This window comes from Taurulus bubalis, assembly GCF_910589615.1.
Source record: "Taurulus bubalis genome assembly, chromosome: 11".
Taxonomy (NCBI): domain Eukaryota; kingdom Metazoa; phylum Chordata; class Actinopteri; order Perciformes; family Cottidae; genus Taurulus; species Taurulus bubalis.
In genome coordinates, this window is record NC_136599.1 from 8,463,584 (window position 1) to 8,486,240 (window position 22,657).

Consider the following 22,657-nt stretch of genomic DNA (forward strand, 5'->3'; position numbering starts at 1 on the left):
TTTGTGTTGTCTTCATATATTCATCTTGCAAAAGCGGATACAAAAAACAATAAAGGCATCAAATGTTCCTTAATACTGCTTATGGTGTTGTTTTTTCACGTGGCCACAGCTTTATAAAGCCTCAAATAATGCAGTGATGTGAGATAATAACCGGTGACGTCACAAACATTACTTGCCCCTTGGCTCACTCAGTGTCTCTCTATTTAATGTGAATGAGCGCCCCCTGTCGCCTCCCAGCGGGTACTGCGCCCACCGGCTGCTTCTGTCCAAGGTCCTGAAATACTCCTTTAACTTGCAGCAGTAAACCAACTTAATATTTCAATTCGGACAATACTTCTTAATATCCCCCTGTTCTGTTTAGCTACAACTTTTACAACAAAGCCCCACGGAGCCACAGAGTATCTCCCGAGTCTACCTCCACCTTCCCCTGGACAGATTTCCCCTGTCATCCTTCTAAACGGCTCAACTAGTTTAATCCTGCCGACTGACCACCGCGGGTATGGGGACGCGTGTGTGTTGCTTTTCCCTCACCGTTATGTGCCTGCGTGGATAAAAGTAATTCCGTTTTTTTAAAATTTGATTTACACGCGTCAGAAATTACCAGAAGTCTGCTTTAATAATCGTATTTCTGGGCTGCAAGCAGGCGGTGAGCAGGATGGCCTGTCGCCTCTCGGCTGCAACGGCGTGCTGCGTGTGGATATGACATGACAGGCGGCAGATGGTTCTTTTTTTTTTGTACCCCTAGAAAGTTCTCTCTTTTGGGGCCCAAATTCATATCTGTGATCCAGTATACGCATCGCAGATCCCCTGAGGAGTTGATGGTGGGTTTTCTGAAGTGATTTCGTGCTGTTAAGCTGCGGACATGGAGGCAAAGAAAGGTAGGAACTCCTCACTACATCTCCGAGGGTTTGTTTGCGCAGGGAGTAAATGCGCGTCATACCTAGTTGTGTCTAAGAAAACAACCCAAGCAACTGTCCTGTAAAGCAATATTCTGGAATCCCATGCAGAAGGTGGAAGATGAACATATTTTTTTCGGAAATAATACTTACAGCATAGGTGACGAGTTTGGTCAAACATAGCTCACCCTGATATTAACGCATGTTTCCTACGAATCAAATCAAAGCATGCATACCTTTAACAATAATTACACAGATGTGCTTAGTGTGGAAATATTGAACAAGTTCTCTACCGGCTCATATTTCTGCAGCTACCCTGTAGTTTGTACATGGGAGAGATAATACATGTACCTGCAGGCTTATTCTTTGGGCACGGCCTTGTCTGCAGGTGATCACGGGCCTGCTAGGGATAGTGGGCTAAGTGCCATGCTACTTCCACTGAATAAGTAGGTCACGTCTGGTCCGACAATATGAGGCCTTCAGGACAGAATACCTGTCTGTTGCTACAGTCAATATTAAGTCCTTCATTAATTGTGTTGGATAATACTTTGGGCTGATATTAGCACGTGTGAGAAAGAAAGAGGTAGAGTTGTACACCAACAATAACTGGACTTTGATTGACAATTAAGGTATCTACTAATATACTTACTTCTCTATTAGCACATTACTCTATTAACCAGATGTGTTAATCATTAATTTGCCCAAAATCATTGATCATGTAATAAACACATTTTTACTTCACATTCAGGATTACATTTCATTTAGCTGACGCTTTTATCCAAAGCGACAATAAGTGCATTCAACCATGAGTACAAACTCATAACAACAAGAATCAAGAAAGTACAATTTCTTCAACAAAGTTAAACTACAAAGTGCTATCCGTAAGTGCTATTTAAGTGCTACTAAAGTGCCACTACGGCGCTACCTTCCTTATTCAAGGTGTAGTCGAAAAGGATGCTTGAAAAAGTTGCTGATTATTTTTATTTTTTTTGACAGATGCCCCTCCTGGGGGGGATGGAGGAAAGTCGGACACCCTCGGGTCCACTGGCTCAGGAAGAAAAAGAGGCGGGGGGGCCAAGAAGGCAATGCAGGCGAACAAGTCTGCCCTCAGGGCCCCCCGAGCCCTCTGCTGCCTCACCCTCAGCAACCCCATCCGCATGGCAGCACTGGCCCTCGTAGAGTGGAAATATCCTTATCTGAGTTGCTTCACAGTTGTCTGTGTACGTTCATGTTCCTGCATGCAAATGTTTAATGTGTTCTTGAGAATATGTTGAAGTGTTGACGGGTTAAAGTTCTATTATTCGGTTGTGTGTGTTTTCCTGGAAATATACATTCACGAGGCCCGTTGTGCCCTTAACTGCACTCCTCAAGCCTTTTGATATTTTCATCCTGTTGGCCATTTTTGCCAACTGCGTGGCCATGGGCGTCACCAAGCCGTACCCCGATGACGACTCCAACGCTACCAATCACCAACTGGTGAGTTTATCAGTGGAGAGATTTACAGTAGCTCAACCTGTTTCTTTAACTCAGTTTGAAAGTTCATGGTACGCTGAGCTTGGTATTAAGTAAAGGCTCAAAACAAGAGTGTATCTGATGGGAGATTGAAATCACCATAATATAACACAGTAAGGAAAAGGGGAAAAACTGCTTATTAATTAACTGGAAAAATCACCAATGCCTTCTGACACAACTGTTTCAGGAAAGGCCTGTTTACTGTACAAGAAGGCTGTGTCTTTGTCAGTTATCGAGTGAGAAGTATACACATCTATAGCCAGCCTGCTGCACCTCTAACATATAAACTTCAAAATAAAAGTGCACTGTCTCCAAAGAAAGAATATTTCTAGTCCTAATAGTGCATTCCATTCATTCCCCTAATTGTCTGATTGATGCACCCAAACATACAGTGCATGCTATGCTATGCTATGCTATGCTATGGTGACGCATAGACAAATGGATCAAACAGGGACGTGTGTGTGAAGAGAGATCCTCGAGGGCCCGACACGGAGAACGTCACACACATCAAACAGATGCTGGAACTCTTTGATCATGCAGAGCTTTCTTCATCAGACCGCTTAGTGCTCCATGGAAACTGAAAGTATAAAACGTTTATGACAGCAACTTGATCCCTTTAAGGGGATTGAATGGAGCTGTCAAGTTGAACTATGCCAATGTGTGAAGTATGTCTGAGCTTCTTTACCGCCGTTCTTATGTTTCCTGTTTCCAAGGCTAGACTCTCACTAAGAACATCTTGCGTGATTCTCCTGAGATGATTTTTCTCTCTCGCGTCCTCCGAGTCCTTTGAGGACACTGTGAGATGTACGCATGATTCGTTGCAACAGTTATATTTGGTATTTTGCTGAAGGTAGCTACATTTAGTGAGAAGGTAATAGTGTCAGAGGCAATGGTAATGGTGTTAGAGGGGGAAAAGTTGCGGTGTGGCCTCGTCAAGGTGACCCTGTCAGGGATCATGACTGACTTAAACGCCAACCATCTGCTTAATCTCCCTCTTTGTCCCTCCCTTTCTGATCACCTCCCCCCGGCCCATTAATTAGAAATTACACAGCAGTCAAACTGTAAATTATCCTGTTTTTCTTGGCTTATTCAATATGTGAGCCATTGAGACCCACAAACAGCGTGTATAAAAACAGTCAAAATTGTTATTTAATTGTCAGAAGTAATCCTTGCCTTGAGGGTAAAGGGGATGTTTGAATTTAATTTGAGACAATGTTAATAAAAAGGGTAGCAGGGACACACACTTGCAGCAGGCTCGATGTAAGTAGATCCCTTTATTGGATTGCACAAAGAAGGTAAGCTGACAGTTTAACATACACCCCCCGCTCAGTGACTTACAGTTGTATCACTTAAAATCATCAGTTTTGGTGAATGTGACAGTTTTTTGTGAATTCCACACACCTTTTATGAAACCACATTATGTCTGGATTATTGTGTCAGCCTGACGCGAGAGCCTAGTGAGAGTGGAAGCAGTGATTAGAAGCATTAAGATGAAGGTTACAGAGAAGGGATCCAGAGACAGGCGTAAGCACGTGCTAGGCAGTAGGTTAGGAGGTTAGAAAGCCACCGCAGTCAGCCTTTAATGATAACACACGCGGTTTAAAGAAAGACGCATGAAAAAATCAGTTAATGCCATTTACTGCTCTATGTGGCGAAGAGAAATCCGTTTCTAAATGCCTTTATTCTACTTTGACAATCACTTGACATTTTCTTCAACACTTTTCAACATTTTTGCCTTTCAAAACCCACTCACTGACTGAAAAGATAATTACATTTTTGCCAAACATCTATACTTTGCCTTTTCTTTTCCTCTCAGGAACAAGTTGAGTATGTCTTCCTCGTCATCTTCACCATCGAGACCTTCACTAAAATCCTTGCCTACGGCTTAGTCATGCACCCCAGCGCCTACATACGCAGCGGATGGAACTTGCTTGATTTCGTCATCGTCATTGTCGGGTATTTTGGCGCTTCACATAGGCACGATTAGCATTTCCAAATGTCCTTATGGCTTATGGGAAGTGGAGTTCTAACAGCTCTTTTGTGTGCCTGCGCAGCTTGTTCAGTGTGATGGCAGAGGGCATGACAGACCATAAGCCAGGAGAGGCCCATCATGCTGCAGGAAAACCCGGAGGCCTCGATGTCAAAGCCCTCAGAGCATTCAGGGTGTTGCGACCGCTTCGGCTCGTATCGGGAGTGCCAAGTGCGTTCATCAGTTACTGCAGTTGGATTGAATGTTTTTTTCTTTGCATGTTTGTTCCTGTGCTTCATCCCGCATGTGCCATTGACAAATGTGTGTGTCTGCCTTTGCCAGGTTTGCAAATTGTGTTGAACTCCATCATGAAAGCCATGGTCCCCCTTCTGCACATCGGTATGTTGGTCATGTTTGTCATCATCATCTACGCCATCATCGGCTTGGAGCTTTTTATCGGCCGGATGCACAAGACGTGCTACTCCAGCACCACAGGTCTGTGCTCTCCAAACTTAAACTGTCCATATTTCATGGATGTGTTGCCTCAATTGCCGTTTTTTGCACCAGGTCTCATGATAGAAGACGACCCGTCGCCCTGTGCGTTTGCCGGGAACGGGCGCTTTTGTGTCGGCAACGGGAGCGACTGCCGGGGAAAGTGGGAGGGCCCAAATGGCGGCATCACAAACTTTGACAACGTTTTCTTCGCCATGCTGACAGTTTTCCAGTGCATCACTATGGAGGGTTGGACTGATGTTCTCTATTGGGTACTCGCATGCTGCTGGATCCTCCGCACTTTTACATTTGTTTGTTGTGATCAAAAATGCTCACATGTACTTTGTGTCTCTGCACAGATGAACGATGCCATCGGCTTTGAGATTCCATGGGTTTACTTTGTGTCTCTGGTCATCTTTGGATCCTTTTTCATTATCAATCTCGTATTGGGTGTGTTGAGCGGGTGGGTTGCTGCGGCTTGGAGCTTTCTGTGCATTTATTGTGTTTTATGAGAAACAAAAATGAATCCCTTATATTCGTCTTCAATACTTTTTCTGAGTTTTGAGTTTGTGTCTGTGCACAGAGAGTTCTCCAAGGAAAGAGAAAAGGCCGTCGCGCGCGGTGAGCTGCAGCAGGCGCAGGAGAGCAAGCAGATGGAGGAGGACATGGTCGGCTACATGGACTGGCTCATCGAGGCCGAGGATGTGGACGAAGAAGGAAACAAACGTTAGTTTTAAGCACGTCTAGAAAGATAAACCAAAACATCTCCACGTAGCTTTATATTTATACTTAGTCTGCTTCTGTTTTACTTCAAAGGTGCTGCGATCGCAAAGAAAAAGATGATGAAGAAGTTCGGCTGGTACAAACACAACGAGGATGGTGGAGGTACGTCAGCCATCGCCGTTTGGTACCATGTTTATTTAACGTGACGGTCTCTAACAGCCGATACCTCTGAATCTCTGTGTTTAGCGGAGTCAGACTCAGATGATGACATAGCATACCTCGACGATGACAACGGCTTCTGCGCGTCTCTCATGTAAGACGACAGAGGAAGAACATTGTGTTGATTCATCGCTGGCATTTAGGCGTTAATGAAGTCAATTCATGATTTACACATTTTCTTCTTCTCCCAGGGCAAAGATGATGGCGAATAGCTTCTGGTAAGATGAGAAAAAGAAAAAGGTTTCATTCCGAAGCACTCCTTATGCATTTCATTAGTGTAATATGCACACCTCATTTCAAATACAATTTTTCTCTGTTTTTCTAGTGACCAATTGTGCCAGCTGAATCATACGTTCAGGAAGAACTGCCGTGTGGCCGCCAAGACCAGCAACTTCTACTGGTTGGTGCTTCTGCTGGTGTTTCTCAACACAGTGGCCAGTGCCTCCGAGCATGCCGGACAGCCGGTGTGGCTCACAGAAATGCAAGGTAAGAATCCGCTCCTCCATTTATTTAAACCGTCTCTGAGCTGTGCTCCCTGGAGACAAAACGCTACTAAAAAGTCTTCTTCTCCGTTTGTCCCTCAGAGCGAGCCAACAAGGTCCTGCTGCTGCTGTTCACTCTGGAGATGCTAATGAAGATGTACGCCTTCGGCCTGCAGATCTATTTCATGGCGCTGTTCAATCGCTTCGATTGCTTCGTGGTGTGCGGCGGCATCCTCGAGACGCTGCTTGTAGAGGTTGAATTCATCCCGCCCATCGGCATCTCCGTGCTGCGCTGCATCCGACTGCTCCGGATATTCAAGATGACTCGGTAACTGGTGCCAGAGTTTAAGTCGTAAAACATCTGGAGCTTTTCCGTCGGCTGCATGAGGAACAAACCAGTCAAAATATTCATCATTATTTTTTAATCTATCTTCATTTCCTATGCTCTCTTTTGTTATTTACAGGCACTGGGCTGCTTTGTCCGACCTGGTCAACTCGCTGCTCAACTCCATGAAAGCTATCCTCTCCCTCCTGCTGCTGCTGTTCCTCTTCCTCATCATCTTCGCCTTGCTGGGCATGCAGTTATTTGGAGGCAAATTCAACTTTGACGAGACTCAGATGAAGAGAAGTACTTTCGACTCCTTCCCTCAGGCTCTGCTCACATGTTTTCAGGTGATTGGCATGGCAATGTGTACAGTTTACATAGCACATTTCAATACATGTAAACTCAAAGTACTTTACATTTAAAGACAACATGTAGAAATATAGGCACAAACATAAGAACATAGGTAGTTTATACAACAGAAATATAAGAATGCACAACCCCTGCACACACCAGTAATTAACCATTCAATTAATTTCATGTAATATGGTGTCAATCACTCTGTCTCTTTTTTTTGCAGATCCTCACTGGAGAAGACTGGAACGCTGTGATGTACGACGGCATTATGGCCTACGGAGGGCCGATCTTCCCCAACATGGTGGTGTGCATTTACTTCGTCATCCTCTTTGTCGTTGGTAACTGTATCCTTTCTCAGTGTCAGTGCACTTACTGTCTGATTTCTGAAGTCTGAGCGTCATAATTGGTCTTTGTTTTATTTAAATGAAACAAAGTGGACTCCTTAACTTTGTGATCAGACATCCTGCTCAATGTCTTCTTGGCCATCGCTGTGGACAACTTGGCAGGAGGCAGCGGAAAGACCAAAGTGGAGTAAGTTTGACATCAGAAAGGATGATAGTGATCAGGGGTATTGGTTGTATCCTTCTATTTCCTGCTGCACTTACACTGATGTCTACATTAAGCACATACAACAATTATATATTCCAACAATTCCCCCTTAGCTTAATTGCAGTTTGTTTGTTTTTTTAGGGAGAAAAAGGAAGAAGAAGAAGACTGGGACGAGGATGATGAGAAAGAGGATGAAGATGCAGGGGTAGAGAATCTTTGTCTAAATCTTTTTCCTGCACCGTATTGGACAAAAACAAATAGTGAAATGTCAAACAGCTGATCTTTTGTCTCGGTTGTAGAACGAAGAGGACGACTGGCAGGACGAGGAGCTGAGGGCCATCGAGGGCCTGGAGGGTGAGTTAGACGGGCATCGCGACCTGCGGGACAAACAGCAGACTCGATGATTGAACACTTGAACTGTCTCTGATACATTTCTCACTTTCTCTGTATTGCATTGTAGGAGTTGCTCCATTAAAGCCGGAGTTCTCCGGGCCCAAAGAGAAGATCGTCCCAATCCCTGATGGGAGCTCCTTCTTCCTTCTTGGAAAGAAAAACTGGTAATTTGAGATCATTTGTGCACCAAATTAAACTGATTCTGCTATACTCCTTTAATGTAAGGTCCTGTAAGAATTAAAATGAAGAATTAAGAATAAGTATACAAAGAAAGTGCCATAAATGATAATAGTATAAGAAAATATTTTAGATATCTTCTTATACTAGTATTTATAGCACTTTTTTGTATTCTTAATCTTAATTCTTAATTTTTATTCAAATGTTTACCTTAAGTTTTAAGTTATTGTAATTCTGTGTGGAAGGAGGACCTAGCAAAATAAGCTTTTCATTGTACGAAGTAACTCTGTTAACTGTGCATATGACAATACAAATATCTATCTATCCATCCATCCATCCATCCATCCATCCATCCATCCATGCATCCATCCATCCATCCATCTATCTACGTTACACCAATTTAACAATGAAGTTGTGTGGTTTAACACCAAGACATCGCTTAAAATAGTCCACTTTTCTTTGTAATTTCCCTCCCATTGTCAGTTTGCGAGTCGCCTGCCACAACCTCATCCATCACCCCTACTTCACCAACCTCATCCTCGTCTTCATCATCCTCAGCAGTATTTCCCTGGCGGCCGAGGATCCAATCAAATCTCACTCATTCAGGAACATAGTAAGAGTGACCACATCAGGCAGGCCGTGTCCATCCGCTCATTATTCACAACGAAGAAGATTGATTACTAACTCTAGCTTCTCTCATCCTCAGGTGCTCGGTTATGCAGATTACGTTTTCACTTCAGTTTTCACAGTGGAGATCGTACTAAAGGTAACGCAGTTTAAATGGACTAAAACTCAAGAAACATGAGAATGGGCTTTTTTTTTTACTCACTTTTTATTTAATTTTCAATAACATAACAACATGTATTTTCAGACAGTCACTTTCTTTGTCAATTTTTCAGGGGAAATAATAATAATAATAATGAATAGATTGCATACAAAAATAATTTAATAATAATAAAAATGAAATAAATAATTTAAATAGGAGGAAGAACTAATAATTGTCCACTCCTGAATGGTCATTTTGATATCATATTTCTTTCTTCACTCTAGATGACCGTCTACGGCGCCTTTCTGCACACCGGCTCCTTCTGTAGAAACGCTTTCAACCTCCTCGACCTGCTGGTGGTCGGTGTGTCGCTCGCGTCTTTCTTTTTACAGTAAGTAGATACCCTTCCACCACAAACTGCACACAGTTGAATTCTGGCGGGAAAAAAATCAATAGTCTTAATCTATAGGGTATTGATTTGAGGGTAAAATTATTTCACGTTCCCAGTGTAGTTTTAAACTTTATGCTCTTCATCTGCCAGTCCAATCTGCTTTATTTTCCCCCCTATGTCTCTGTTTTATTGACTCTAAATATTTTTGCATCGTTGCTCTCAGTTCAAGTGCGATCTCCGTAGTCAAGATTCTCAGAGTGCTGCGAGTGCTCCGGCCTCTTCGCGCCATTAACAGAGCCAAGGGACTAAAGGTGAACAGCGCTTTCTTTTTTTATGGTTATTGTCTTATAACATATGATGTAAGCGAGGGTCACTGAATCACATCAGGCTGTTTATTCAGTTCATATTGAGTGTTGCGTGTCCTTTTTTGTCGTTCACAGAATGTGGTGCAGTGTGTGTTCGTGGCGATCCGCACCATCGGCAACATCTTGATCGTCACAACACTGCTTCAGTTCATGTTTGCCTGTATTGGAGTGCAGCTCTTCAAGGTAAACATTCACTCTCTACACTCTCTGGCCACTTTATTAGTTACACCTATACAGTCTTATGCGATCCAATACACCCATAAAGCCATGCAATACTACTTTTTTGATGCAGATGTTTAGTTTTTCTCAACACTGTCATAGAGGTGCTAAATACATGATGTGTTTTGAGGTTAGTGGTGGTGTTGTACTGGACTGAATTATATATAGAGGTGTTTGTCATATATTAATAAGAATAAAAGGGTGAAGCCGACTGGAGGCTGTGTAGTTGTTTCTCCTGTGAGACTAAATCACCATAGTCTAATGTGAAGCTCTTCATTTCTGACATTTTCCTCTCTTGCCTTCCTGTCAGGCAGGTTCACCTCACTTGTACAGATCACTTTAAATACAGTTGTGTCTCCTCCCACGCTGGTATACACTCTTCTCTGGTCTGGTAGTGTAGATTTTATTTATAAAGATCTTTATTTTCTATCTGGCTCAAATCTGATCAGTCGCTGTTTCATATAGAAATCTTTAATCTTTCTAATATTCTGCCCCCTCATGTGTTTAGAAACACCTTTGACCTCCGTAATACACATATCATTCAATTTACACATTTCCAACAATGTCTCCAAAAACTGAGCATTACGAGCTTTGTAAAGAGCTGTCGATCGGACTGCACTAGATTGTACAGATGCTTCTCATGAGCATTTCTTTCTAACTCATTAATTTAAAAGGGAAGTGGACAGTGAGTGTTTTGAATTGTTTACATTTTCCTGTGTTTTAATGTTACAGGGCAGATTCTACAGCTGCACAGACGAAGCCAAACACACTCCTGTGGAGTGCAGGTGAATCTTCTTGTCTTATTCTCAACACCAGAGGTTTTCTGAGGCTGTGGACCCGCACACCATTAGTTCAATTGGTTTGCTTAATTCCTCGATGCCAATAATCGTGATTATGTTATTTGATCACACTCAACAGTTGAGCCAAATAAGATAATATTGCTATTTGTATGATTGGTTTCTGTTTCTCTGAACTATCTCTTTAACCAAAAGTACACACATTTAATTTAGGCTACACTCCATGTGATGTTTTCGTAACTAATGTAACATTTATTTTTTACTTCCATTGAATGCCCGCCTCCCGCTCTGAAAACCATCGGTCTGCACAACATGAAGCACCGCAGACATTCTCTTAGCACGCCGGCGCTGTCGTTACATTTGTGCATGTGTCTGATTTCAGGGGAACGTTTGTGGTCTATAAAGACGGGGATATGAACCACCCCATGGTGAGAGAGAGGATTTGGGAAAACAGTGATTTCAACTTTGACAATGTGCTGATGGGCATGCTGGCTTTATTCACTGTGTCAACGTTTGAAGGCTGGCCACAGTGAGTAGTAGCGTATCAGTTTTAGACATGCAAAGGGTCATAATTTATTTAATCGTTTTATTGTCAACAAATCCTATGGAAATGTAAAAATGAAGTATGTGTTGGTCCATGTCCATCATTTCTGAAGATGCCAATCTTGAATCTTGTCACACACAAAGTTTAATTTGTTTAAATGTCTCAGTAATTCAGTAAAGGAGCTGAGCACTGTAGGTTTCAAAAAACCATTACGAACAGGAATGAATAGTGCATTTCTTGGGGACTATTTTCTCCTGCGGATTAATACATGCTTGGTGCGCTAGTGATTGTGTATGTGAGGTTGATTCAAAACAAACTACAGTGCTCGTGTTCATCACAATGAAGGAGCACCCAGTGCAACAGTGTCAATAATGTACCCCTTTTGAAATATTTAATCTAAGTACCCCTAAACCAGCGCAAAACATATATGTGTCCAATCAAAAATGTTAATATTAAATACAAAATGTGGTTTATTGCATTCAAATTTAAATATTTGTATTAAATTTATTATATATCAAAAAAATAATTTAATTAACATAAAACATAGGGGAGGTTTTAGATACATAGGCAACACTTGTTTTGATTAATTGTACATTTTTGTCTTTTAATGATATTTTTGACAATAAGAAATTAAATGAATATAATATTTCTTACTTTTTAAGCGTTTCCTTTCCTCACTGTGTTTTTTGTTTAAAGGCTCCTTTATCGGTCTATCGATGCCAACGCCGTCAATCGAGGGCCCATTTACAATTACCGAGTAGAAATCTCCATCTTTTTCATCATCTACATCATCATCATCGCCTTCTTCATGATGAACATATTCGTGGGTTTTGTCATCATCACGTTTCGAGAGCAAGGAGAGGTTGAATTCAAAAACTGTGAACTCAACAAAAATCAAGTAAAAAAAAAAAAGACTTCAAAAAAGTTTCAAGTAAATTAATCTTTTTGTGTGATACGTTTGTTCAGATTTTACAAAGTGAATAATGTTGGCGCTCTCTTCTTTTTCCTCCGGTCCAGCGCCAGTGTGTGTACTACGCTCTGAAAGCTCAACCCATCAAGATTTACATCCCTAAAAACCCGTCACAGCTCAAATTCTGGAGAATTGTCAACTCCAGCCAGTTTGAATACATCATGTTTGTGCTGATTCTGGGAAACACCCTCACTCTGGCTGTTCAGGTATCCTCTAACTCTTTGATGAAATACAGAGAAATCCACTTGTTTCCGTGATGTGACGTGTTGTGTTGCCGCTTCTCTCGCAGCACTACGAGCAGTCTAAAACGTTCACCTCCATCATGGACATCCTCAACATGATCTTCACTGTTATTTTCACTATCGAGATGATTATCAAGTTACTGGCTCTGCGCGTTCACGTGAGGTTTCCCTCTTTCCCTTTTGAAGACAACAATCACCCGTCAACACGGTGTTTGACTCGTTGTTTATTCTTTCTTTCGCAGCACTATTTCATTGATCCGTGGAATTCTTTCGACGCTTTGATCGTCGTGGGGAGCGTGTTGGATATTGCTGTCTCTGAGCTTAGCGTAAGTTTGTCCAATTTGCTGACAAAAGAAAAAGGAAAACGATATTTTAAAAGCTTATGTATGTCACACTGTTTATCTACTGTTCTCTACTAGGAAATATGTGAAATTATCAATCTGAGAATAATTTAAAAGTCAAAAAGTCAAACAAATCTTAGAAAATTCCATTGTTACACATTGTATTAAATGCTGATTTAGAGCTGAAAGTTGCAATCTTTACCCTGTGGAAAGTTACATGATCCATTGATACCTTCTTATCTTTAAAAACTAGAAGTTAAGGATCTTCTCAAAACTGAAACCAGCAACATGTGCTCCAACATTAACTTTAGCATAAACAATTATTCAATACTCCAGAACACAGAATACTATTTAACATAATTGTAAAAGCTCTTTGTGTTCCATATATACAGTAATTAATCTGATACTGGTAGTAAAACCAGAGGAGAATCCAGTTGCCAAAACGAAAATGTTTCACTATTAGTGCTGATGGATATTTTATTGGCTGATTCCAGTATTTATTGAAAATTTCACTTTTTTTTAAATTTCCCAACCAACAAAAAATGTCAAATCTGTCTGTATACCCAAACCCTTCACCAGAAATGTATTCCTGGTAGTGTGGAAACAACAATATTACAAGAACAGAATTCATACACTGAAAAATCAAAATAATCATTGGTTGAAATTTAAATTTAATGGAAAATGTAACCATTTGTGCCCGATCCTGATTTGAATCTCCCTCCTCTCACATGGCATCTCTACCTGGTTCCTGTTCCAGGGAGGAGGCGGCCACGGAGAGGTAGGAGCACAACCACTGCAACTCTAAACGTGTCTCGTACTAATACTTCAAGATACTATAAGCTTGACCACTGTTATATATATATATATATATATACTGTATATATATATATATATATATTTATTTAGCTGTTTTTGTTTTGTTCTAGGGTCCTGGTAAAGGAGAGAGTGGAAAAGTGTCCATCACGTTCTTCCGTTTGTTTCGAGTCTTGAGGTTGGTGAAGCTGCTCAGCAAAGGAGAGGGCATTCGCACGCTGCTCTGGACCTTCGTCAAGTCGCTCCAGGTCAGCCAATAAATCATCAAATAATTGATAACGCTATTTTGTCACGATACTTATTTAAGTCCTCTTTTTGATAATCATACTCTTGACTTTATTGTGCTCAGGCTTTGCCTTATGTTGGTCTGCTCATCGCGATGATCTTTTTCATCTATGCTGTGATCGGCATGCAGGTTCGTCTCTCACATCTCTCAAGACCAGAACAAGAATGTATCAATTTACTAAATAATGATAAAGAAAACTGCCCATACCAATAAAGACAGACTGCCTAAGTCATATTGACCCTATGGTTCAACTGTTTGTTTCTCACCAGTCATTTGGGAAAGTGGCCATCGATGACGACACGCATATCAACAGAAACTGCAACTTCCAGACTTTCTTCATGGCTGTGCTGGTGCTCTTCAGGTGAGCCATCAGCTTCACAACTTACATTCCACAGTATTTCAACAGAAGAAATGTTCGTGTATAAGTAAAGGTCAAATGACAATGCTGCGTCCCTGAAGGTGTGCCACTGGGGAGCAGTGGCAGGAGATTATGTTGGCAGCTCTGCCCGGTAGACGCTGCGACCCAGAAGCCGACACTGAGCCCGGTGAAGAGTTCAGCTGCGGCAGCAACTTGTCCTACATCTACTTCATCAGCTTCTTCATGCTCTGTGCTTACCTGGTGAGGAGGATTAAGGATCTGTTCTTTTTAGTCGCTGAGTTCTTAGATCGTTCGTAGTCAAACACTTTCCCTCCTTTATAATATAATGTTAAAAACAGCCTCCTGGCTCTAAATTAAATTCAGGGGATGATTAATCCAGACTTGTGCTTTACAGGCTTTATCAGGTCAAGTGGGATCACAGTCAGATGAAAGTAGAGAGAATAGCATTACAACAACTGAGCAGCAGCAGTTCTGAAAAGCTAACCCTGCCTCCTCCAATTCCCAGCTCCTTGGAGAACTCACTCGTCAGTGGATTTTGTTAATCCAGACAGCGGAGCCAGAATCCTAAATTAAAAGGGTGCAAATATTTTGGTAGCATTTCCATGACCTCGTGGTGCTATTTTTAGACATCTAAAATAGGTTAAAGGAAGGTGACTTTAAACCTGGAGGATGTGTGAGAGCAGAACAAAGTCCAATCTGAAGGTGAACTAATGAAAGAGGAAGCTCATCCTCTTTTTAGCTGTTGCAGATCTGAAGTGAAAATGAAAAGACAAGTTACCTGCTTAAAATCATCATCAATGCCATCTAATAATGAAGTGCAAAAACATGAATGTCCCGATCTAGAGCCAGTGTTGTTCTGGGCGACTGTAGAAACAAGGCTGACTCTGTAAAGAGGACCTGCTCCATATGTACATATAAACACAAACACAACCATTCTTTTTTCTAGTGATTATACACTTAAAGAATCATAGTTATGAACATTACATTCAATTTCTGCCGATAAATCCCCCGAATTGCTACTCACTGATCCTTTCAATTCACTTCAAGTTTAAAACCTTCTCCCTCTCGAGACTTTACTTGCTATTTACTTAGATTTAACCATTTCTTTCCTTGAAGCCAGATTTACAACCACAGGGTCCAGGTTCATGTTCGTCTCTTCATGTGTGTCTCGCTGGTTTCCCCTCTCTTGTGGACAGCTGACATCCCTCAGTCTGTGTGTGGTCTGTGACCTTTAGCCCCACCGGGACCCTCTTTGGCTCCCTAAAATAGACCTGGACCCCTTTGTGCTGTTGGGTTATGCAAAATTCACAGAACTGAATGGACTGACACGCGTACGCATTTAGAGGCAAACAATCACACACTTACATCGAGATAATTGGGTCTACTTTCCGCTACTTGTATTAATTAGCATTAAGTGCATGCATTTCTTTCATTCGACTATTTTAATCACAGATGTTTTTTAAGGTTATATTATAGTCATCAACCATGACGAGCCATTATTTTAAGTAGTTTGAAAGGGTCTTTTGAAGGTACTTTTTCATGATGAAATCAGTTATCAAATCTTGTCTTATACGTCACATGTTGGTGACAAGTTATGTGTTATGTTTCTGTCCTTCTCTCTATCAAGATTATTAACTTGTTCATCGCCGTCATCATGGACAACTTTGAATACCTGACCCGAGACTGGACTGTGCTCGGCACTCACCACCTGGACGAGTTCAAGAGAGTTTGGTCCGACTACGATCCTGAGGCCACGTAAGACTTGCTTCTCTTTAACCCTCGGCTCTCCTGCGTGTCCCAGAATATTCCTATCTGTCAGTAAATGTATGACGTTCTGTCTCCTGCAGCGGCCGTATAAAACACATCGACGTCGTCACGATGCTGCGTAGGATTCAACCGCCTCTCGGTTTCGGAAAACTGTGTCCTCATCGTGTTGCTTGCAAGGTAAGTCAATGCTGCAAAGTTGATGCGAGGAACATGAGCAGATCGATAGATCTCACCCCTTCTGCCTCTTCTGTCCTCTCAGAGGCTGGTTGCTATGAACGTCCCTCTGCACTCTGACGGGACAGTCACCTTCAGTGCTACTCTGTTTGCTCTCGTGCGAACCTCCCTCAAGATCAAGACTGAAGGTTTGATCTTATTCACATACTATACTTATACATTATGAGTCTACCTCGCTCAGTGCTGGTTCACTTAAAGGATTTGATGCTGTTGTCGCCCTCAGGCCCCATCGACAAGCAGAATGAAGAGCTGAAGGTGATCATTAAGAAGCTCTGGAAGCGCACCAAGCCCAAGCTCATTGATGAAGTCATTCCTCCCCCTAGAGGTACAACAAGAGTACTACATTCTGCTTTGAGAGACTCGAGACAGTAACATGCCTTCATCTGAAAGAAAAAGCTGTTTTCAAACATATACCGCATGCCTTCCACTTGGTCCTGCAGATTTCCTTTACTAACTTTCTTTTTGTATTCATTCTCAGGGGAAGAGGTGACTTGTGGGAAGTTTTATGCCAGCTTTCTGATTCAGGACTATTTTAAAAAGTACCGTAAGAGAAAGGAGAGGGAGAGGAAAACCAAAAGGAAGGACAGGGCGGCTTCTCTGCAGGTAACTTTAAAAGACCAGTGTGTAGGATTTAAGGGGATTTACTGGTAAACATTTTACATAATAGTCTAATAACTATTAACTAATTATTATTGCTGTATAATCACCTGAATGAGCCTAGAATGAGCATAGAATGAGCCCTTCATATCTACATAGCTACCGTACCCCAGAATGGATAAACCAAACATTTTATGTTCCCTGAAGGCCATCGTAGGTCTGCGACATGCATGGAAAGGCAGGGATTGTAAAGATTTCATCCAGACCTATATAAGCACTTCTCTTTCAATAATACTTTTGGTCTTAAAAGGTGTAGAAAACGTTTTTCTGTAGGAGAAGGAAAAGAGAAAACATCCAAACTGCATGTAAATGTCTATGTGTTCTTAGCTAGGGCTGCGAACGCTGCAGGACCTGGCTCCAGAGATGCGTTTGGCGATGGCCTGTGACCTTGAAGAAGAGGAGGGTGCGGATGGAGAGATGGCCAGTGATGATTTATTCGACAGCGAGCCAGGAACCTCCGTGACCACCAAGGCTGCCAGAACGCCGCTGCCGCCTATAAACAGGCTGGTGGAGCAGATAACTGTGCTCATGGAAGAGGAGATCAAGAGAGACCGAGAGGTCGTGGTCACAGAGCAGGTGATGGGCCTGCAGGAGCACGAGAGACTAGGATCAGAGCTGGCAGGAGTCAGCGTGGTGACAGAGCAGCCTGTGAGGTCTGAACCCCTGCCCATCAGGTGTGTTCCTCTCATTTTATATACATTCACACATTGGGACTGTATTTTATTTTAAAGTCCTAATGATTTGTTTTCTCTCCTGTTCAGGGAGGACTCCATCAGTGAGTTGCCTCCTCCTCCTCCTCCTACTCCTCCTCCTCCTCCTCCTCCTCCTCCTGCTGCTCCCCCAGAGATAGAACAGGTGGTCGTCATCGAAGAACCAATTGTGGAGGCTACAACCAAAGTATATGAGCAGGCTTATTGCATTGAAGGGGAGGCTGCAAGTCAAGCATCAGTAGACGGGTAAGAAACAAGCTAGAGCTAGAGTGTGAGGAGAACATGTATGTAATACATTTATAAATAAAGGAATAGTTTGAATACACTTATTCCCTTAATTGATGGGAGTTAGATGAGAAGATTGATACTCTCAAAAGAAAAGTAAATATGCACATTTACCAAAATGTCAAACATGTTCATGTAAGAATATTAAATAACGCGAAAACTCTTGGATCTTATAGGTACGTGTACCCAGAAGCTGTCTCCCCTTTACCGGCTGAGATGGGCTACAATGGCCAGAGCCTGGAAAGTACCGGCAGCATTGGGGAGATACCGTATGATACTCATGAGGCCAATGGCTTTGATAGCAGCGGTTATCATGACCCCCACATGAATGGAGGCAGTGTCACTGCAAGCCCCACTCCCTATGCCACAAATGGATATAATGGGAACGGATACGCAGGCGACATCGACAACGGCAGCATCATCAGCACCAATGGCAATGGAAGTACACTGAACGGAATGGGCAGCTCTTTCGGTGGTTACACTGGGAATGGCTACAATGGAAATGAGAATAGCGCACAGTTTGTCAGGAGACGACTGCTTCCTCTCGTACCACAAGGTGAAAAACATGCATTTTCTTTTTTCATCTGTATTAGTGGACACTGTCGGTAATTTAATTATATACACGACATACATGTAGAGTGTGCAAATCACAGAATTATACTAAACATTTGAGCTGCAACATAAGATTAATCTGCAACCATTTTAATAATCAAATCATTGTTTACATAATTTGTCAATGTTTTATGGTTACAAATTCTCAAATATGAGGATTTGCTTCTGTTTCCTGTCTTACATTATAGTCAATTGGATTTCTTTGGCACTTTGATTGCTGTTCAAACTAAAAAAGGTCTTCTATTGTCACATTTGATGAGGACATTGTGACGGGTCTTTTTCACAGTCTTATGATGTTTTTAACAATGCAGAGGAATAATAACAAGTGACGTATGCATGAATTTGTAGTCACAGACGATCACTACTAATGCTCAAGGCTGGCCTCCCTGCCTTTCATGTGTTTGTGGTTGTTTAATTACTGGCAGATTTGCACCACTAAAGCAGAGCATCAACTAACATGATGAGGGCCTTTAAGAGAAACTACACACCCTGATTTAGCTTGAACACACCCTTCACATATTTTAAAATGCTGCAATAATTTGTCTTTAACTCAATCTTCCACAACCAGGGGGTCAATAGGACCAGCTGATGTTTGCCCTAAGATGTGATGCTGATACTAAAACCTTCCACAAATGGTTTTGTTATTATAGTCATGCATCCTGGACAGTTTCCTATCGCTTTCCTGCTTATTGTTTCAGGTCGAAAGCCGTCCTTTAACTTACAGTGTCTGAGGTCACAGAGCAGTATGGACAACCTCCCCATCCCAGGGACCTTCCGTGGGAACACAACCCCGTCCGGATCCCATCTACAAGTAAAGCAACGGCCCACACAATCTCAAAATGTTCTTGTTCATACACAGAGCGTGTCTCATCGTGACTCACTAATCTTCTCCCGCTCCTGCTCCCTCGTCTCAGACACAGCACAGCCTGGACTCCCGGCCCGGCAGCGTGTCCTCGATGTCATCAGCCTCCTGGGTGAACGCGACAACATCTGGTGCCACTCCTCTCCCAGGAAGAATCGCCCCCCCGGGGCGCAGAGGCAAGCTCGTCTACTCCCCTATGATCCTGGTGGACGAAGCCACCGGCAAGAGCCAGCCGCTGTGGAGCGACGGCTCTGCCAGCCTCCCTGCAGGAGGTCCTGGCAGGGCACCTGGCTGGTACCCCGGTCAGACCAGGACCTTCTCCAGCATGAGGATGCCGCCCATCAACCAGGGCTTCCTGGACAAAGGCAGTGCAGACAGCCTGGTCGAGTCGGTGAGTAGTCATGCAGCATGGGAGTCTAGTGAATGAATAGCAACCAGTATGTACCACCTAGGAACATATTTGCTTTTTTTTTTTTAGATATGATTTATTTGTAGAAATTACAAAACAAGACTTAATGTACAATAGACCTCACAAATAAGGAGTGAAAGGATAACATATCAGCCAAATGGTGAGGATACACATTACAGCCCCCCTCCCCTCGCCTCCCTTTCCCAAAACAAATAATACAACAAGGCAATTTGATACACAAACAGAAAAGAACATTATAAAAGCAACCAAAACCCAACATCAACAACTGGCTGTTAAATGCTTGCAGTGGCAGATAATATTGTAGAAACATATGCTTATTCTTATTATCCCACCTTCTCTGACCTTCAACTCTCTCACTCACATCCACTCACATACATCCACTCACACACACACACACACACACACTCACACACAGACATACACACACACGCTTATCCATATTTGCTATTTTGAATTACTTTCAGCCTCATTGTTACATTTTATGTTATTTTTGCACATGAATTAATATATTTCCAACTATATCTGCTTATTATTAGCTGTATTAACAGATATAGTCTACCTTTATACAGTAAATAGAGGACATTTTGTTCTAAAAAGACTTTAACTTTGGCGATACTCAATTGGTTTGACTAACTCAGACTGTTGAAACCTGTTGAAAACTAGAGATAAGCATTATCTGTAGTAATATTCCATTGCGCAGAATAACAGACTAGATTGATTTTGATTTTGTCCCCTATCATTTTCATTGTCAGCACGTTGGGAACTCTCTTGATATCCAGTATGTACGGGAGGAATGATGACAGTAAAACCTGCATCTGACGGGCTTGAAAAACTGTGACCCTATCCTAATATATTAGGATAAGCATGCTCTGATATATACTGTAAATACGATACATATTAATACAAAAATATGACACAATCGTCCAAACATCAGCAGTACAAAGACAAAATGTATTTTTGATGCTGATTCAATTTGAAGCTTAAATATCGGTGCACCACTGAGGCAAATTCTTAGTCATGTTTGAAACTTCCTTTTTCTTCTAAATGTGCTGTAAATTAAAATATATTTGCTGTTACTGCACTGTTACATGATAATTAAAAAAACCCAGTTGCTACATTTTGCATTTCAATTTGACTAAGTGAGCCTTTCAGCTGATGATATGTTCTGTGCATTGGACATAATGGTAGACATGCAGGTTTATGTTTGCATAACGAGTGGCTAAGAGCATAATCCCTGTTTTACATCATTGTTCCTCTGCTTGTCTCCTCTTCCTCGCTTAATGTCAGATCCTGATCTCCGAGGGTCTCGGTGTCTACGCCAGGGACCCCAAGTTCGTGAGCTTTGCCAAGCGGGAGATTGCCGAAGCCTGCCACATGAGTCTGGACGACATGGAGAGCGCGGCCACCGACCTCATAGTTCGCGGGGCCAGTCAGTCGATTTCTCGTTTTGAGGAGGAACTGGCCGATGAAATGAACTGCGTAATTTCTTACTGAGATCAGCAAAACTAAAAAAAAAAACTTTAAGAGAAAGTGAGTGTTCCGATTTTCTCTGGAGGAAAAAAAAAGAAAGAAAGTGGACTGGACTGGACAGCTCAAGTGTAAGAATGATGTGATTCAAACGGGACAGTAAAATATACTTTAACTTGTAAATGCCAAAACACACACACACAGCACACAACACATGACTCACACGCTGACTTTAAGATGTCAGTGTGTGGCAAGACTCACAACTACTCCTGAACACTAAGCCGTGTTTTACAGAGTCCACTGAGTGTGACAGAAAACTGTAGCTCATAGCATCGAGGACCTTTTTTTTTGCATTGTACTCTCATTTTGTACTGTACTTGAATTATTCTCGCTTTATACACCTTTATAAACTGTAGAAAAAATAATGAAACTATTAGATTAATAAAACATTTATACCTTGTTACACAAATAATTGATATGTGACCCCAACAGCATTTGCTATTTCGGAGAAATATTTAAATACACTGAATATTGAATATCCTGTAATATACAACATGAAAACTCAGAGCAAAGTTTTTAATTTTTGTGTCTATAAATAAAGCATTATGTTTTCTCAAATGTATGTGTTATTTTATTTTTGTTCCAGTTATTATTCTTGTGCAGTAATAGCACCCTTCCAAACAGTGTACTTAAGCTAAAAGGTCTTTTTTGGTTCTGTTTTTTTTTCCATGGCAGGGATATAATGGAGGTTGAAACCTGCAGCAAAAATACAAAAGAATGAATTATATAATCATAGTCATTAATGGACCGGCAGATGGACAACATCTGGGTTTCACTTTCCCTTTAGGATAAAAAAGAAGAAGCATGTAAAACATACACCCGTATGAGTCTGTTTAATTTAGCAGTGAACGCCACTATATATATATATATATATATATATATATATATATATATATATATATATATATATATATATATATATATTCCTTTATGTTAATAGTGTTTGTATGAATGTAGAACACCTGAACTCCTCCTGAACTTTCCACAACGTGTTATGTGCAGAATGAGGTTTGCCTACAAGGTTTGCAAGATGAGAAATGTATTCCTCTAAAAAAATACAATCACGTGACACGTGATGCCTTTTAATGACCAGCAGCAGTCCAGGAACCTTCGCCGACCTTTTTATTTCCCTTTACATCCCTCCTTCCGCCCACTGAAGCGTGAACAGTCTCCATGCTGCTCCTCTCTGCATTATCAGCCTCGGGGCTCAATCCCTTAGAATAAAACAGCGCTGCCATTGGACAGGCGGCTCGGCTCGTCTTCACTCCACGTCCAGTGATTTATCTGACGTCATGACGCTTCACACGTCCTCTCCCCAGCTCGTGACGCAGTCCAGCTCTTCCTCCTGGGCGTCTTCCTCCCCTGGGCT

The 22,657-nt window shown here is 41.8% G+C and overlaps 1 protein-coding gene across 1 annotated transcript; it reads left to right on the forward strand.

The window, feature by feature from the left end:
* Positions 1 to 1,897: 1,897 nt before the first annotated feature.
* On the forward strand, positions 1,898 to 21,255 carry cacna1fa (calcium channel, voltage-dependent, L type, alpha 1F subunit a; the record flags this gene model as incomplete). The annotated part of the gene is made up of 44 exons (XM_079226506.1): positions 1,898 to 2,083; positions 2,268 to 2,372; positions 4,225 to 4,364; positions 4,463 to 4,608; positions 4,720 to 5,141; positions 5,229 to 5,332; positions 5,453 to 5,595; positions 5,686 to 5,754; positions 5,839 to 5,905; positions 6,003 to 6,029; positions 6,137 to 6,297; positions 6,396 to 6,621; positions 6,758 to 6,965; positions 7,196 to 7,316; positions 7,431 to 7,503; positions 7,663 to 7,726; positions 7,821 to 7,875; positions 7,982 to 8,078; positions 8,575 to 8,704; positions 8,798 to 8,857; positions 9,142 to 9,248; positions 9,472 to 9,559; positions 9,689 to 9,796; positions 10,565 to 10,617; positions 11,012 to 11,158; positions 11,870 to 12,071; positions 12,191 to 12,349; positions 12,433 to 12,543; positions 12,628 to 12,711; positions 13,484 to 13,504; positions 13,659 to 13,787; positions 13,889 to 13,954; positions 14,095 to 14,186; positions 14,285 to 14,444; positions 15,832 to 15,959; positions 16,052 to 16,148; positions 16,231 to 16,333; positions 16,429 to 16,530; positions 16,684 to 16,808; positions 17,190 to 17,536; positions 18,034 to 18,413; positions 19,168 to 19,280; positions 19,384 to 19,722; positions 21,049 to 21,255. The coding sequence occupies exons 1-44, from the start codon at positions 1,982 to 1,984 to the stop codon at positions 21,253 to 21,255; spliced, it is 5,988 nt and encodes a 1,995-aa protein (XP_079082632.1). The 5' UTR covers positions 1,898 to 1,981.
* Positions 21,256 to 22,657: the final 1,402 nt, after the last annotated feature.